Below are 18,139 nucleotides of genomic sequence, written 5' to 3' on the forward strand. Positions count from 1 at the left end.
TTGGGATTTGATTTGCCATTTGGTGCTTTGTTTTATTTCTTCTTTTTGAGGTTATCCTTAATTTTTTCAGAGCGAGGTGTTTTGCCCATTCAAAATACCCAACTGTGTTAGGAATGACTGGTTTTGGGGACCCCCTCTGCTTGCTGAGAAAGGGTTTGTCCATCATCAGAAGAGGACGGAGACAGCAGGATCGGACCCGATTTCCTTTGGGTAACACCGCCTGATAAACGCTCATCTGTTTCCAAGGGTTTTGCCTCTTCCCCCCAAAATTAGGGAATATATACATGGAGAAAGCAAAATATTGGATGTGTCTTTAAAAAATACTGTTATTGTTACAGGGATAGAGACGCATAGAGGAGAATAATAATTAATCCTCACTCAATAAAGTCTTGGATTTAGTGCCACTACCTCAAGTTTTACTGCTTTACAAAAATTCATGAGCATGTATAACATATTATATACCACACCATGGCTATTCTATGCAGCATATGCATTTGTATTTGGTCATAAAGTGCAGTTTTCAATGAAGTTTTCAATTCAATTAATAAGGATGATACAGTGCCCGTGATGGTGATTTTTTAAATTATTTATAATTTTTACGTTATTTATAATTTAAAATAAACTGTCTGGGGGCTTGGGGGAAGGGTGTAAAAAAGTTGTGTGTTTGAGCTTGACCTGGTATCTCCTAATTCTGTGGGTTTCATCCTAAATCCCAGACTGGTCGGTGACAATTAAATTAGGCTGGAAAGCAGAAGGTGGCTTGAAACCCATGGTGGGGACCAAAGGTTTTTCCCCCTGAGGTGAGAAATGCAGCCGCTTGCAAAACGGGGGATGTAGGATCCCATGCAAAATGCGGACACGTCCTAAGGTCCCTTCCATCCATCCAATGGTCCCTTCCACCCATCCTATGGTCCCTTCCATCCATCCTACGCTCCCATCCCTCCCCACAACCCGCTGCCCCACGGGGAGATATCGCCTTGTCCTTAGGATTATGGGGAAGGTCAGGAGCTGCTTGTGGGGCAGAGGGTTGTGACAAATGCCGATGAGTCACTGGAAATGCCGGGCCCCGGGCGGGGGGTGATGCTATGGGACAAATCTCTTCGCATCCCTATGGGAAAGCTGAAGATCTGGTTCACAATCTCTCCCCCACCAGCAGTGGAGAAGACATTTTTCCAAACCCAACGCCTGCTCCGGGCTTTGATCTTCACAGATGCTGCTGCCGCGTTCAAACAGCGAGGAACTCTGACTTATTTAAAACAAAATGTGGGCACCCAGCAGAAATACCCACAGTGACTTGCCCTGATTTACTCGCAACCACATCAACCTCCCTGACGGCACTGCAAGAAAAAGACCTAAACCAAACCAAACCTCACTGCTTTTATTTCTTTTTCCTGTTTTTCGAAAAAAAAAAAAAAACACAACAAAACAAAATTGCAGAGGTTGGGATAGCAAACCAGGATCTGACCCCCCATCCCCAGCCTGGAAAGATCCAGGAGGCAGAAGCAGCAACGGACTGGATGCATTTAGGCTCCTCTACCGCCCTCCATCCTCGCTCCCCTCTGCAGGGGAGAAGGGGAAAGGGGCAAACTGCTAATTTTAGGACAGATTTCAAGTGGTTTTTGGCTCTGGCGGGGAAGCCTCCTGAAAGGGGACATTGCAACGGGTCCTTTTCATGCCTCATTAAGTCAGGAATTCACTGTAACGCCATCCCAGGCAATGCCTGGAGCAAGTTCACGGCCTCAGCTGCAGGGTCTGATCCTGCCCTTCGGAGTAATGAAATAATTCACCAAACTGACTCTGAAAAGCTCAAATTTGGCATTTTGAACTCACACCGGTGAGAATCCCATGTGATTTATGCACCCATCCTTCCCACTTTGTACCACAGAGCTTCACAGGCACATTTCAACCAAAATTCCTCCCATTAGAAAAAAACAATAAGATCTTTATTTATTTTTTTAGTAGAAATAAATATTTTATTGCTTTTTTCAGTTTCTACCTTCTTTGTGTACAGTTTCCCTAAACTTCTTTCCCCAGTACATTGCTTTACAGCAGGAAAAAATGCTATGCCAAACTGCACAAACTGCATATCTGTATCTGCAAACCAGCTACACCTGTGTAGACTTGATCTTCATTGTTGAAAAATTATAATAATTAATATTCTAAGGATCCGTGGGGGTACTGTGCAATTAGCACTATCCAAAGGTGGTGGTTCTCCGGGAAGCAAAATCACCGGAGGGAAATGGGACCGCTGCAAAAATCACTTGGTTTATTAAACCGAGTGATTTATTAAATCAAGCCTTGCACGAAAGGATTGTGTTTCCACCTTGAGGTTCCTCATCGTGCGGAGAATATAAATATCTTTAGACTTAAGGAAAGGAATCTGGAGTTCACTGTGCCGGTGGCCGCTTGGATGCTGAGCCGGGCTCGGATGTGTTGGTGATGGGCACAGTCCACAGTGGTGTTTTCCACCCACTATATAACAAAAAACTCGCCTTCTCCCCGCTCAGAAAACACCAGCCAGGCTTGAAATGCTTCATCTAACCCCCTCGATACCCACAGCCTGTGCAAAGCATCGCCGAGAATGGACCCGGTTGGGAACAGACCAGCGGCCGCGTCCCGATGCGAGGAGAAGAGGGAATGTCTGCATATTAAACCTCTTGAAATCCCCACGGCCGTTTTAATCCTGAATTTAAAACTCGCCAGCTTTTAGGCAGTTTCTTTTTTTTTTTTTTAACGAAAAATTAGCATATTTTATTTAAACCCAAGGCCCATCTCCACACTCAGGGAAACGTGTAGTCAGACCCACACTAATAAATCCCCCCACGAAGCGACACCGTGAATCCAGCACCCGAATTGGGACCTGGCGATGGAATGGGACTCTCGGCTCCTTCCTCCTTCGTTAGTGACCGCTAACATCTTCTGGACTGGCTCAACACATCCTGGCTTCCCGGTGCTGTTTAAAAGCCCAGATAAAAAGCCACTTTTTGCCACCGAAAGGCAACACAAATCGCTTCTTAACGCAGGGCTTGAAACCCCAAAATCACTGCGGTCCATCTCCGGCACGTTAAAAACTGCCGGGTATTTCTGCAGCTGCAATTCTTCATTTGCGTGAAGTTGGTTTTAAGTTATTTTTACTCCCAATAAACCTTTTGAGACCATTTCAATAACGCAGTTTTTTTTTCCCCAAGAAAAGACGGCACGGTAGTCAAGCACAAATGCGGATATGTCCTTGTTGATAATATTCAATTGTTATTTGATTATTCGATTCATCCTGCTTTTTTTCTACACTTTCTACCTTCTCAGGGCTTCCTAAAAACATTGTCTGCTTGGCCAAAACTTTATCCTTAAAGATAAAGTCTTCCCTATTTTAAGCAATTTCATAACACCCAAAGAAAAGCAAAAGGCATTGGCAAGGCCAAGCCTTCACCGGCGCCCAACTTTCCTTTCTTTAACATCTTAAAATAATGCTAAAGATAAAGCAAATCGTGCTAGACGCGATGGAAAAATTACCCTCCGAAATTCAGGCTAAAGAACGCAATCTTAAAACGTATCAGCAGACAAATTTGAGTCATTTTCTTTGTTAACCCCAACCCCAAAGCCAATAGAAATACCTTCACGGAGAGAAGTCGAGGAGGAAAAAAAGGGTTTATGCAACTGCAATACAAAGGTGTGTCCCATATTTCTCTCCCCCTTTCTCCCTTTTCCACTGTATAAAATAAAACAGTGATATTTTAGGCCATTCAGGCCAACTTCTGATCATAGGACTCAGGGGTACTTAATGAAATTAAAGACTCCGAGATTGGAGCTAAGATTTTTTTTGGAGCAGGAAGACCATAAAATACATGGTTGAGTCATTCATATGTGCCTGTGAGTTCCCCAAATAGCGTGATGATAAATGCAAACTCATTTGGTTTTATCCTTCTTCATCGTATCTCCCCCATCGGCACCAAATTTCCCTTTGCTTTCCCTTTTTCTAGCCTAATCAACCTTTCAAAATTAAAAAAAATGAAAAAAAAAGGCATAACATGAAACAGCCCAAAGGGAAAATCTGGGCTTCACAGGCCAAACTTTTGATTTCTTCATTTTCCAAGCATTTTTCCTCATTTTTACACCTAGAGCGAGCCTGGGAAGGGGCTCCCTGCACATCCCCAGAGCATCGTGGTCCTGCACACCCAACTGCAACCCCTGGATCCCCTCGGAGCTGTTTGCGGAGCCAACAGGCCCTTGCACATCATTTCAGGCCTACCCTAAATTATATATATATATGTATATGTTGTTTGGGGATTTTTTTGAAAGCGTGGTCCTTGAGGACATTTGGAAATGGTGGTTTTGCAGAGGAATTGCGTGTGCACGGGGGTAACCACAGCACCACGGGGACCCCCGTGTTTGGCAGCAACACCCCGAATACGCCACATTTCTCCCTCCTGCCCTTCGCGCTTCCTCGCCGCACACAAAGAGTGGTGTGTGCACAACAATTTGGGGTGGACGGCGATGGATTGAAACCCTCCCTCCCCGTTATCCCAACGCTGGCTGCGCTCACCTATGTTGGCGTGGCGGGTGGCTGCGGGCGTCCCTCGGCTCTGCAGGTTGTGCAGCATGGGGCTGTCGAAGGGGGAAGAAGTCCAAGTCGTGGCCATTTCAGGGCTCATATAAGCCGGGTACGGGCTGGAATAGGAGCTGCCGAAACCCCTGCCGTACTGCTCCCTCCCGTTGGCTGAAAGGTTCAAGGAGCTGCTATAAGCTGCCGCGGCTTCCCGGGAAGAGGTGGCGGGGATAGGGGTGCTGGTGGAGAAGGAGAACCGAGGTGACACAGGAGGGTGAGAAGATCCAGGGTTGTAAGCGGCGTTTTCGGCTCCGGGTTGCGTCCAGATGGAGTGGCTGGAGACGGGGCTGCCTTGCTGGGAAGAGCCGCTGCTCTGGAGGTAAGGCAGGCTGGGGATCATGGAGGTGACCCTCGTGGTGGGCACGTAGACTGGGGACGCTGCGGCCGCGCTGTGCATGAAGCCACCTGCCCCCTCGTAAGCCGGAGGGCCGGGGTTAGCTGCCATGGCTAAACTCTGGTACATCTCGCGATGGGCCCCCCCAAAACCCTAGCCGGGTCCCCGGCTACAATCCAGTGGGTGAAAAACCCCAGGAATCCGCTTTCCCCTGCGGCGAGTGGTGGCCGGAGCGGTCTCGCGTGGGTACAACCTTCCAGCCAAGAAAACCAAAAAAAAACACGCACCAGCGATGCAGTTTTCCTCCACCTCCCCCCCAGCTTTTTACCCCCACCACCCACCTTCCCCACCTTCAACAGGTCCGGCCGCCTCTTCGACACCCCAAGCAAGAAGTCCAGGTCCCTCCGGAGCAGAGATTTAGCTCCCGCCTGGATTTAGCTTCTCCCACCGGGCTCCATCCATCACCTCCCGCCCCCCCCCACCCCCCCCACACCCTCCACGATGGGGCTGGGCTGTTTAAAACCCTCGGTCAGTCTCCTCCCCACTTTTCTCCCCCCCACAACGCCCCGTCCAACAACCCCCCTCCCCGGGGGAGATGCTGCCGGGGATGCAGGAGGAGGCGGCGGCCGGGCCGGGACCCCCCCCAGGGCGGAGGAGATAAGGAGGTTAGAGCAGTCCTGGGGAAGGGGGGGAGATGAAAAGGGGGGGGGTTACACAGCCGGGAAGGTGAGAGACAGCGATGCTCTCTCTTAAAGCCTGGAGCAAAAAAACCTTTGTCCCGCAGGTACGATCGGTGCTTTAAGTTGTTAATGGGCCCCCGGGGCCGGCGTTTGATGTGGGATGGCGGCGGGGTGGGGGGGGAAAGGGGGGCGGGGTGACCCGGTGTCTGAGACTGCGGAGGGTTTGGGGGGTGTAAGAATTAAATTAGGCAGACGGTGGGGAAAGTTGGGGAGGAAGGTTGGCTCGAACCTCCCACCCTGCCCCATGCGTGTCCGCACCCACGCGTGGAGGGGGGTGCGTTGAAAAGGGGAGAGGGGGCATTAATCACTGCACCCCTCATCAGTGCTGCCCAGACCCACTTACAAGTGGGGAGCAGACCCCTCACAGCACCCACAAAACTCCCCGTCTGGGATGTTTTTCATTCCCTCCCTCCCCCCACAACACTTTTCCCTCATGGGGAACTGGGAGAAACTGGAAGCCCAGTGGGGACCCACTGGGGACCAGGGATACCGTGGGTCCGGGGCAGAGTGGGTGCAGTGGGTGTTTTTGCCCGTGTCGGTTTGGTTTCTGACTTGGGCTCTTTCGGGTGCCATTTTTTTGGGGTGGAAGGGCTGGTTTTTGGGCACAGCACAGGCCCTGGGATGCCATCGGTGCCTTGCAATAGCGAGACCCCCAAAAAATGCTTGTGTATTGTGGGGGATCAGGAGGAAATAGCCTTCCCAAGGAGGGTCCAGGAGGGGTGTGAAATGATCTGAAACGCTGTTTTCTCTTCGGATCATGGAGGGATCCTGGAAAATCATCTCACAGCCGGGGAAGGGCTGGATGGAGGGGAATTATGGCTGGAGAAATAACTCTTGGGACTGATTTAGATTTAACTAGCAGATTCCCCAGGCTGAACCCCTCCGCTGGGCTGAATTTAGCAGCAGAGGAGATAACCAGGAGATAAGGCCTGATACCCGGGAGGGCAGCGGGAGACCGGCAGGCAGCCGAGGAAAGGGGGGAGAAACCGGAGGCAGCGTTGGGAAGGGGTAAGGATAGAAGCGAGCCGGGAAAAAGGGGTTTGAGGGGGGCTCTGCTTCCCCTCAAAACCCAGGAGACGAAGGAACGGCTGTTTTCTGTGCGTGTGACCAGCCTGGGATAGAGGGTTTCCACAGGACGCTCCGAAGAGGAGCAGGATCCACAGGCGAGGAAAAAGGAGTGAATTCCCTTCCTGCCTTAAAAATAGAAACGATGATGATGATAATAATAATAATCAATGCTAAATGAAAACAAAATCCAGTCGATTTTCAAGCCCGAGGAGACAATAGGAGGAAGTTTTTAGGGGAGACCTGTAGGAAGGGGCTCACCAGGTGTGACAGCGAAGGGACAGGAGCGAGGGGACAGAGAAGCGCTACCCACCTTCGGTGCTGGGGGGACAAGGGGTGGAGGGGGCGAGGACACCCCCCCGCTGTGGGGAAAGCACAGGGCTATGAGTTTCCTGCCTGCTCCTGCTTCGTGGGAGGGGGAAATAGGGGGCGATGGGGCTCTGTTTGCCCCCCGACTTGGCTCCCCAGTGTGGCCAGACTTCCCAGTCCCACTGGCTGGTTTGCCCACGTCACATGGAAATGGGCGGTGATGGGAGGAAAGAGGTGGCGGGGGGGGGTGAGGAGGTAAGGAGGGGGGTGGCTGGTATCTCTTGCACCATCAGCCGGGCGCCAGGTTTCATTGCCGTGCAAAAAAAAAAAAAAAAGGAATAAAATAATAAAATCAAAGCACCACCCCGGGCATGGCCACACGGCCCCACGCTGCAGGCAAAGTCCAGCCGGGCAGCCCCGCTCCGCACCTCCCCGTGCACCCGGAGGGACACCCGTGGACATAGAGATAATTCGGGGTATTTTCGGGAGGGGAGCATGACACCTCTCCGGCTCCCCAATCCCTTTGGAAACGCCCCCCCTTTCCGTGGGGATGTTGTAAAGGGCGTTTTCTCCGAGCCCCTGTCCCAAATCCCTCATGGTCTGAGCACAGCGAAGAGGTCGCAGACGCTCTCCCCTCCACTCCAACCTGTTCGGGGGCGCCCCCCCCCAAAAAAAGAAATGAACATCCACCTCTTGCCCCCCCACTGCCTTCCTGTGCGCTGGGTCTAAAGGTCAATGGTGCAGCACAGGGGGTGCTGCACCCCATTGCAACGCGGGGTCCCACCCGGCACCGAGCCCATGTGGGGGACCATGGGGGGCTCAGCCCCCCGGCCTCTCTCTCCCGGGGGCTTATTTCGCTCTGGGGCGGCTCCAGGCTGTAAAAGCCGCCGGGGGGTTGGGTCCCACGGACCCGGGAATAACGCTCAGACCCTTAATATTTCCTACACCCCGGCTACAGGGTTCCCCTTGGAAATTTGGGGCTCCTACCCAGTCGATGGGGCGGGGGCAGCGGGTGACTGGTAGCAGCTTTTTGGGACTCGGAACGAAACAAATCTCGGAGCAAATTAAAAAATCTCCGTGTGAAAAAAGTCAGACGAAGCAGGGGGGAGGAGGGAAATAATACTAATTAAAACAAAACAAAAAAAAGGAGTGGGAAGGGGAAGCGATTTATTAAGGGGGGGTCGGAAGGCGAAGGGAGCGCTCGGGGTTTCCCCGGAGCCGGGAGCGGGTCCCGGGGAACGCGAATTGGCTCCATCCTTCCGCCCCGGAGCCTCCCGCATCCCCCCCGCCCCATTACTCCGGGGAGGTTGGGAAAGGACACAGGGACACTGACAAGGAAACCCCCAAAAAGGGGGTTTCAGCCCGGCGGGGCTGCGTGTGTGCACCGGCAGATGCTAAAAAACAGAACTGAATTCGGGCAAATGCACAAAATATGGACACGAAGACGGTTATAGGAAAGTATGGAAATAAAATTATAAGCACGTAGAGAAATATCGGCTCTGTGTGAGCTGCGGATTTTTATACTTTAAGCATACGGGGGTAATAACTGGCATGTAATAAGAAATATGTAATTATATACACACACATAGAAAACATAATACATAGAGATGGGACTTAATGTATATTAGACATTCATAGGTAGGTGTGTTATGTATAAACATGTATATACACCCGTACCTAAATATACAGTGCAATTTATACCACGTTGTATGCGTGTGTATATATAAAAATATGTTTATGCAGAGAAGAGAGAATTAAATATATGGATGTTTTAATTTTTTTTTTATATATATTTTTTCCCAAAGCAGCTGTGTATCCAGATGTGCAGGGTTTTGGACACACATCTCCCTCTCCACGCCCTGCAAAACCTCTGTCGATTTTCTCTACCAAAGCAGCGCTTTGCTTGAATTTCGTTGAGTTTCTACTCAAGATCAACCGTTTCCCTTAAGAAAAATAAAAGAAAAGGCAAAAATCCAATTATAACCAATTAAAACCGGCCAAGCAGCTCTACCAGCAACAGAGACGATTTCAAGGACCTGTGTTGGCGTTACCTCCTCCAGGAAAATAAAACACATACACACATTAAAAAATAACCCCGCGGCCGGTTTTGCGTGTGCGTGACCGCATTCAGCCTCTTTCAACCGGGAAACATCGGTCCGTGGGGTGCGCACCCCAAAAATCAACGCCGTGAGGAGCTGAGCTGAGCCCCAGCCGGGTGTAAATCAACAGCCGGGAGGGTGAGGATGGATTTCGGACACTTTTTATCCCGAAAAAGCAGAGGATGGGGACACAGCAGAGAGCGGCGACAAGAGAAAGAAATCCCCGCTTTGCACTCCGAGGAGCTGCTTTTCGCTGCGATTACCGAGTGCTCCCGGCAGAAAAGAGAAACGTTTAACGAAATTTGGTTGAAAATAACCCTGCGGAGCAAAGCTCGGCCTTTTCGCTCCCCTTTCCAGACTCTTCTTCCCCGCCCGGGGACGAAATAAATCGATGTGATGCCCGTTAATTTTATTTCACGCATCGAAGTTAATTCCGCGGCGCTTTTAGAGTTAAAGCTCCGGGTGCTGATGGATGCATCCGTGAGTGGCAGCGAACAACAACAACAACAAGACACCAAAAAGACCCACAAAAGCCGACAATAACAGCGACAGTAAAGCCATGAGAAATTTGGGCTGTGGGGGGAGAGTGCATTTAAAAATTTATCCGCGGGATTGTGCTGAAAATTGAATTTTTAAAAAAATCGCGGGAAAATGGTTAAAAAATAATAATTAAAAAGAAACAGCTTTGAGCAGAGCGAAAGGGATAAATTGCTGCTGTGCCAAGCGTGCACGGGTATTTTTGAACTTTAAAAAGAATATATATATATACATATATATATATTAATTATTCCATGCTTTGACTGTCAGCCGGGAAGGGGTCTGAAGGGGTTTATGGGCTGCGGGGGGGGACGACCGAACCATCCCGGGGTGAGCAACTCGGCTCCAAAAATATCTGTGCCCCCGTCTCGGTGTCATATATATAGATATATATATATACATGGGTATCGAGGCTATGGAGATGCAGCCGGCGGGGTTTACACGGCGCTGTCTTGCATTAGAGCAACCGGTGTAATTTGGGGGTGGGGGGTCTGGAGCGGGAGGGGTGTTCCCAAGTCGAGGGGACCGGACGCGGCTGCACCCGCTGCTTTTTGGGCAGGATGAGGCCGGGTGGGGGGAACTGGCCGGGGGTTGTGGGGGGGAGGACGAGGCGAACCAGGAGACGTCTCGGAGCGGCACCGCGGCGGAACGAAGCCGCCTCCCCCCTGCCCGCCTTTTGGGGGGGGTTGGGATAGAGAGAGGGGGGGTTTAGGATGGGGAGGGGGGGGGGATACCATTGACCCCCTCCCCGCCCATTCCTGCCCTTCCCCTGATCTGGCGGACACGGAGCAAGGGCGGCGACCCCCGAGCATCCAAACCCCTGCTGCGGGGGGTAAATCCGTCTTACCTCCTGGGAGACTAATCCTGCGCCCCACCCATTAGCTTTGAACCCCCTTGCACCCCTGGACACATGTCAGGATGTCCTGGCCCAGGGAAACCCCACAGGAGACGGTGGGCAGCCGACCGCACAGCTGGGGGGGCACCAAGTGGGCAATAACCCCCCACCCACAAGCAGGGGACAGTGTGGGCAGGAAGGTGTCAAAGCTGGAGGGGTCCTTGCTTTGGCTGTCACCCCCCAAATTATCAAAGTCTATTGTTGCACATTCAGAGACATTTTCTTAAAAAAAGTCACATCTGTTTACAGACTGACAGCAGTCTTAAAATGTGACCCCCCCCCCCCAAAATCTATACCCCCCCAAGGCGAGGTACTACTGCTTGGGAGAAGGGTGTCCAAAGAGCATCACTGTTCAGTGATGCTCCAGGGCCATTTCTAAATCCTTTTTGGCCCTTGCCCCACCTCCAAATATTTTATTATTGCTTTTTCTGGTTTTACTTGGTTGAGTTTTTTTTTTTTTGTTTGTTTGCTTTTGTTTTTGTTTTGTTTTGTTTTCTCCCAATGGGAATAAATACAAATGACTCCCTCAAGGACAAAGCTGTTGGTGCAGAGGTGCATGGAGCAGCGTTTCGTGCTTTGATGCAGCAGGAGGGGAGAGAGGCTGAGGGTCAGTGCTGGGGTGATTTGGGAAGAGTCAGGATCCAAAACCCACTTGGAACCGGGATCTTTAGGGAAATGGGGGCTACAGGATGCGGACACGTGTCCTTGTGTCACGCCACCTGTGTCTGTGTCACTGTGTGCGTGGTGGGTTCCCACTTCAGGGACAGAGGTGTCCCAGGGGGGGAACTGAAAATACAATATGGGTCAGCTCCTGAGCATTGGCTCCAGAGACGGGGGGAACCCCCTGGGGATCATAGAATCATAGCATGGTTTGGGTTGGAAGGGACCTTCAAAGCTCATCCAGTCCAACCCCAGTGCAATGAGCAGGGACATCTTCACCAGCTCAGGATGAATGGGGGCACATCCCTGCCAGGGTTCCCATCACCCACTTGCACTGCCATCCACGTGTGTTTTTATTGTCATTACGTCAAAGCACCATGGTGACAATAAAACCACATGCGTGGAGCACGCTTGCAGCGCGCTGTCACCACGCTGATGTGAAATCGCCTTCCTGGCTGCTGGGTACCAGCTCAGGCCTGGTCACGGCCGTTCACGTCCGGCAGTGACGGCAGCGGTGATGGAAAACGCCTTCCCGTGTCAGAGAGGCTGGAAAAGCCTCTTGCATCAGGCAGAAGGCTGAGCTGCCTGGAAATGCATGGGCTGGAGCCCTGGTCGGGCAGAACCTCAGTTATATTGCTATCTCTTTACCCCTTGATCCATATATCCCTTGATCCATATATCCCTTTATCCATATATCCCTTTATCCATATATCCCTTATCCATATATCCCTTTATTCATATATCCATGTAACTTTCTATTTATTCCTATGTCTATTTGCCTGTTTATGCCTATCTACTGACTGAAGTACCTATTTATTTACCTATACATAACTATCCGTGTGTGTATGTCACGCTTATGTGTCTCCCTGCCTATAGGTAGTCATTATACGTCCTTATCTGTCCCTGCCTCTCTTTGTGCAACTGCATCGTTGTACCCGTCCCTGTGGATGTCTGTTATGTGTCTCTTCTATTGAGCCCTGACCCACACAGCTGTCAGCACCACCTCATCTATGGGGCTTTCTGTACCCCCAGGCCCGTGGGGCTCCCCACATCCCCTGACCAGTGATGCTACCTGTACCCCCCCTCAAATCCAGGGCTACCTGGGCTACCTGGTCTGAGTCTTTCCCAGCCCCACAGGGCAGTTTGTATCCCCCGGACAAGTGATGCTGCCACTACCCCAGACCTATGGGGCTGCCTGTGGGAATGTTGACCCACAGGATGGCCTACCCTCCAAAACAATGAGGCTACCTGCATCCTGACCCACAAGGCTGCCTGTACTCTGATTTACAGGGCTGCCAGCACACTGGGCCCCTCGGGACTGCCTCCATTTGGACCCACAGCCCTGCCTGCACCTGGACCCACAGCCCTGTCTGCATCTCAGACCCATGGGGCTGCATCCACCCAGACCCACAGCCCTGCCTGCATCTCAGACCCATGGGGCTGCATCCACCTGGACCCACAGCCCTGCCTGCATCTCAGACCCATGGGGCTGCATCCACCCAGATCCACAGCCCTGCCTGCATCTCAGACCCATGGGGCTGCATCCACCCAGACCCACAGTCCTGCCTGCACCTCAAACCCACAGATCTGCCTGCAGTGGTACCCACAGCCCTGCCTGCACCTCAGACCCATGGGGCTGCATCCACCTGGACCCACAGCCCTGCCTGCACCTCAGACCCATGGGGCTGCATCCACCTGGACCCACAGCCCTGCCTGCATCTCAGACCCATGGGGCTGCATCCACCTGGACCCACAGCCCTGCCTGCATCTCAGACCCATGGGGCTGCATCCACCCAGACCCACAGTCCTGTCTGCACCTCAAACCCATGGGGCTGCATCCACCCAGACCCACAGCCCTGCCTGCATCTCAGACCCATGGGGCTGCATCCACCCAGACCCACAGCCCTGCCTGCACCTCAAACCCACAGATCTGCCTGCAGTGGTACCCACAGCCCTGCCTGCACCTCAGACCCATGGGGCTGCATCCACCTGGACCCACAGCCCTGCCTGCATCTCAGACCCATGGGGCTGCATCCACCCAGACCCACAGTCCTGTCTGCATCTCAGACCCATGGGGCTGCATCCACCCAGATCCACAGCCCTGCCTGCATCTCAGACCCATGGGGCTGCATCCACCCAGACCCACAGTCCTGCCTGCACCTCAAACCCACAGATCTGCCTGCAGTGGTACCCACAGCCCTGCCTGCACCTCAGACCCATGGGGCTGCATCCACCTGGACCCACAGCCCTGCCTGCACCTCAGACCCATGGGGCTGCATCCACCTGGACCCACAGCCCTGCCTGCATCTCAGACCCATGGGGCTGCATCCACCCAGACCCACAGCCCTGCCTGCATCTCAGACCCACAGGGCTGCATCCACCCAGACCCACAGCCCTGCCTGCATCTCAGACCCACAGGGCTGCATCCACCCAGACCCACAGCCCTGCCTGCCTCTCAGACCCATGGGGCTGCATCCACCTGGACCCACAGCCCTGTCTGCACCTCAGACCCACAGGGCTGCATCCACCCAGACCCACAGCCCTGCCTGCATCTCAGACCCATGTGGCTGCCTGTATCCCCAAACCACTAGTCTCCCCAAACCCACATTGACAAGGCTGCCCGCACCCCAGACTTTGGGGGGCTGCCTGCTCAACCCCCAACTCCCGGCCGTGCCGAGCCGTGCTGTGCCGTCAGCGGTGCCGTCGGGGCGGCGAGGCCGCGGCTGTCAGCCCCTATTGATGAGGTGTGGGCTGATGGCGGGGAACGGCGTCCGCCAGCTCCGCTCCAGACTCCCCGGCGCTGGGGTCAGCGCCCCGGCCAGCCCCGTCGCCGCCGGGAAGGGAAGGGCTGGACCTGGAGGAGATGCCCCCGCTCCCCCTCCGAGCATCACCCACCGGGCGCTGGGCTGTGGCAATTGGCGCTGGGTGTGATGAGAAAGGGCCAATCTTGACCCAAATCCTCCGCCCCTGGGTGGCAGATGCGGTGTCATCACCGATTTCCTTTTGCGCTGAAAAAAAATCCCTTTTATCTCTCTGCGCTGACACATCGGGGGATTGCACGGGTTTGAATTAATCCACCTATTCTGGTTGGACTAAAATAAAAAAGAGAAATAAAAATGAAACCACAAAGCCAGATGGTAATTTTTCATGCTGATGCTCAGTGCTGCGAGTGCCAAATCCACGTGAAATGCTCTCATGCCAGCAAAGAACAAGAAGGACTCCACGTAAAGGCAACTGCTGGCAGGAGGTTGGTTTGACCTTGGACGAGATTGCCAGTCAAAAACCACAAAATATTGACAATTTAAAAATGGAAAACTTGGGAAAAAAACAAACCAAACCAAAAAACCAACATAAAAATGTCTAGTGCTTGTTTTCAAGCAGGAAAGAGCCCTCCGGCACAGGGTGAGTGTGTGACCTCAGGTTGACAGTGTCCTCCAGGCAGATGGGAGTTTATTTGGAATCTTCCTCTCTTCACCTGGATCTGTCACAGATGAATTCCCTGAGCTTGGGACACTGGGCTGGGACCTGAATCCCCTGGTCTCAGCTTTGCAAAGGAAAGGAGGACCTGAACTCCCATGGGAATGAGGGATCTAAAAGCCTCAGAGGTGTTGGGACAACTGCACGTGGGAAAGGTTCAGCTCCTTGAGTGCTGGGGATGTTTAGGATCGGAGGTTGGATAAAGCAGAGCTGGTGCTAATAAATAATTAGTCATTAATCTCCAAGTTTCTGCTTTGCATTTTATCTGATTTCCAAGTGATCTATACAATGATTTCTGGAGTTAAGGTGACATCGTGGGCTCTTTCTTCTTTCCCAATTATGAGTTCAGCCAACTTTGCAGAAATATCCCACCAAATATCCACCCGAAGCACCTCTGGTGCTGCTGTTCTCCTTCCCCGGCTTCGCTCGTGGCAGCAGGAATTCCGACTATGCTGCCGAGATTCCTATGGCTGCACACATAAAGCTCCCAGCTGCCCTCTCCCATTGGGAAAAGCCTCCTCACCCTTCTGTTTCTCCTCATTTGGGTTTGGGCTGTAAAGGAAAATATCACTGGTGTTAATATTGCTGGTGCACTGGTGTTATTGGAGAGCAGCAGAGCTGGTGATCCCTTAAATCTGGCCTGGCTTTGGGGTACAGACTTGGCATGCAGCTTCACACTGGCCTAGGAGTGCTGGACGGGGTGGAAAAGCTTGGGGGAAGGTGGCATTTTGTCATCTGTGGGGAGGAAAAAGAAAGAAAATACACAGCACATTGTAATCATGAAAGGTGCCATAACATGAAAGTACATTTTATCACGAAATGATACTGTTATCATTAAGCAAAACTCCAGTGCAGCACACTGTGGAAAGAATACTCAGGTACGCTGGCGAATTTATATCTGGTTAGCCCTCATTCTTAGATCATTAATACAGCGTTGATACTATTAATAAACAGTAATATCTGGGCTTGGAGACAGATGCACTTCTGAATTTTCATGCATCGTACAGATCAGGAGAAACTCCCTGGATCCCGGGGCTGGTGGTGGAGAAGGGGGTTGAGGGTGATTCCCAGGAATTGCTTGATTTCTGGAGGTTTTTACTGGGAAAAATTAGAAAAACCTGTTAGAGGCGAGAGGAACCTGGGCTTGAATCTCTCTGTTGTGCTAACTATCGTCTGTCAATCGATCCTTCAATCCATCAATCACCTTGTCCACCATTCCAGGTGGAAAAAATATAAATATAGATTTAGATAAAGCCTGATGCACTGGTATACGCAGCTACATAGTTTGTAGTGTTGTTAGCTGGACAGGCAGTCTTCAAACAGAGATATAAAGCTCTTGGCTTGGGGGAGAGACCATCCTGGGCTCAGATCCTGTTGTCCTACCCTGGCCAAGTACCAGGGACTGGATGGAGACTGTAAGGGGTCTTACCCCATAACCAGACTGGGAGTTCTTTGGCTTAAGATTCTTGCTAATATCATAAAAACAGTAACAAAGGAGGAAAAGGAATGCAGGAGGAGGATATAGCTTTTATTAGACCACTTAACATCTTTGGGGAAAAAATGTCCGCTTTTGCCTGGGAGCCATCACCCTTTTTTTAGGATGAGCAGATTCCTTGACCCTTCAGAGGTCCTGGATGGAGGTAGATATCTCCCATTGCTCCCCCATCCAGATGGTCACTGTCTTCATGTTTCACCCTAAGGGGAATATTACGCTGGTGAAAAGATGTGCTGATAGCATTTCAGGCAAGGTGGGGACAAAGCAGACTTTGATTTATCACATAACAGCAAAGACATTGCGAAAGCACAGGTCTTCACGTGGGCTGGAAAAATATGTGTCACTGAAGCATCACTTTTGGTGGTACCCAAGAGGCTAAATGAAGGATGGGTCCTGTGCTCTGCAATTATACGATGAGAGGAAGTGGCCTCAAGTTTTCCCAAGGGAGGTTTAGATTGGATATTAGGGAAAAATTTGTTCCCAAAAAGGGTTGTTGGGCATTGGAACAGGCTGCCCAGGGCAGTGGTGGAGTCACCATCCCTGGAGGGGTTGAACAGGTGTGTAGATGAGGTTCTTGGGGACATGAGGTAGTGTCAGTGTTGTGTTAATGGTTGGACTCAATGATCTTGAGGGCCATTTGACTCTGATACCTCCAAGAGAGACAGCCGATTTTGGGTTTCCTCATGTCCATCAGCCGTATCTCCCCGGGAGTCACTCCTTGGACATGTGAAAGCAAAATCGGGCTGGATCATCCATTTTCCCTTTTTTCTTTTCTTTTTCTTTTCTCTTTTGCAAAGGACCCCTGGGCACTTTCTAAAGATTACCAAGTTAAGCCTCACCACAACACTGCGGGGTAGGTAGATCTTATTATCTGGGAAGACAAGGGAAAGGGAGATTAAAAGGCTTTTGGGGGATCGCAGATCCAGGACAGGACCCCTCTCTCACCAAGCACTTAGTCCTGGGTCTTAACACAGGATTATGGATTTTTGGCAGAACAGCTGTGAAATCTCACTGTAAATGCCAGTGGGACATGGGAGGCATCGCAGCATATTCTAGTTTTTAACACCCAAAGATATGCAAACCACCACGGAGAAATGGTGGAGGGTTCCTGTGCAAAATATATATTTTTGATTTACTGTCTTCTTCTAAGATGAAAAAAACCCCTGATTTTTAGCACATTTCCATACAGACTGTGGTAGAGCTTTACATCCTAAGTTCACTCCAGAAAAACGTACGTAAGAAATAGAACTGATCAGGAAATGGATTTTTTTGGTTTGGTAGAAAATCTCCCCCAAAATCATGGAAAATGTCATTTGTCTTCCATCTGGAAGAGGCAGAAACACAAAACCAGCAAACTGGAAGGTTCAGTGTTCTTTTGTTTCTGGCTGAACAAAGCTCCAAATATAATAAGTGGTGTTGTTGGTGGTGGTGGTGTTGTCTTTGTTTCTGTTTTTGTTTTGTTTCTTTTGTGTTTTTAAATTATTATTTAACTGAATTTCACTTCCATTCTTGGATTTTTGATTTCGTTTTCATTGGTTTGCCTTTTTTAAGATTTGAAGACATTTCTGGATGAATTGCTGTTTAAACTCAATATAAAGAGAAGCTAGGTTTGAACTGCTATAAGCAAGAAGTTTAAACGTTTCTAATTGTTTTCAGTAACATTTAGGGTTGAGGTTTTGTTCTTGAAAGGAGATTATAACACGAGCACAAATTCAGATAGGATTTAGTAGTTTTATCTGAAAAACTTCTGAAATAGTTTCCTTAGCTTGCAGTAAAAAAGCTTTCCTTCTTTCAAGAGTCTTTTATATAGGGGGGCTTGCATAGAGAATAAATAACATTTTCAAAATTCTGTCTTCTTATTGCATGCTTGCAAGGCTGAAAAGCTTTGTCTCTTAACAGTAGACAGTGGGAAAAACACAGAATGG

At 50.7% G+C, this 18,139-nt stretch overlaps 1 protein-coding gene and 1 long non-coding RNA gene across 7 annotated transcripts in view; one reads left to right on the plus strand and one right to left on the minus strand.

Moving 5' to 3' along the window:
- The window catches only part of GATA4 (GATA binding protein 4), a 32,538-nt gene extending 27,133 nt beyond the window's left edge, over positions 1 to 5,405 (minus strand). The window contains exons 1-2 of one of the 6 annotated variants that reach the window (XM_065833735.2): positions 5,279 to 5,405; positions 4,541 to 5,190 (exon numbers count right to left, since the gene is read on the minus strand). In XM_065833735.2, the coding sequence (XP_065689807.2) occupies positions 4,541 to 5,066 (526 nt within the window). In that variant the 5' untranslated portion in view covers positions 5,067 to 5,190; positions 5,279 to 5,405. The other 5 variants (XM_065833734.2, XM_071807148.1, XM_071807149.1 and 2 more) reach the window with 5 other exon arrangements.
- On the plus strand, positions 5,189 to 9,937 carry LOC139827655 (uncharacterized). The gene is made up of 2 exons (XR_011738563.1): positions 5,189 to 5,602; positions 8,860 to 9,937. It is a non-coding gene; the product is annotated as an uncharacterized lncRNA (long non-coding RNA).
- The last annotated feature ends 8,202 nt before the right edge of the window (positions 9,938 to 18,139 follow it).

Source organism: Patagioenas fasciata, chromosome 3, assembly GCF_037038585.1.
Source record: "Patagioenas fasciata isolate bPatFas1 chromosome 3, bPatFas1.hap1, whole genome shotgun sequence".
NCBI classification, from domain to species: Eukaryota; Metazoa; Chordata; class Aves; order Columbiformes; family Columbidae; genus Patagioenas; species Patagioenas fasciata.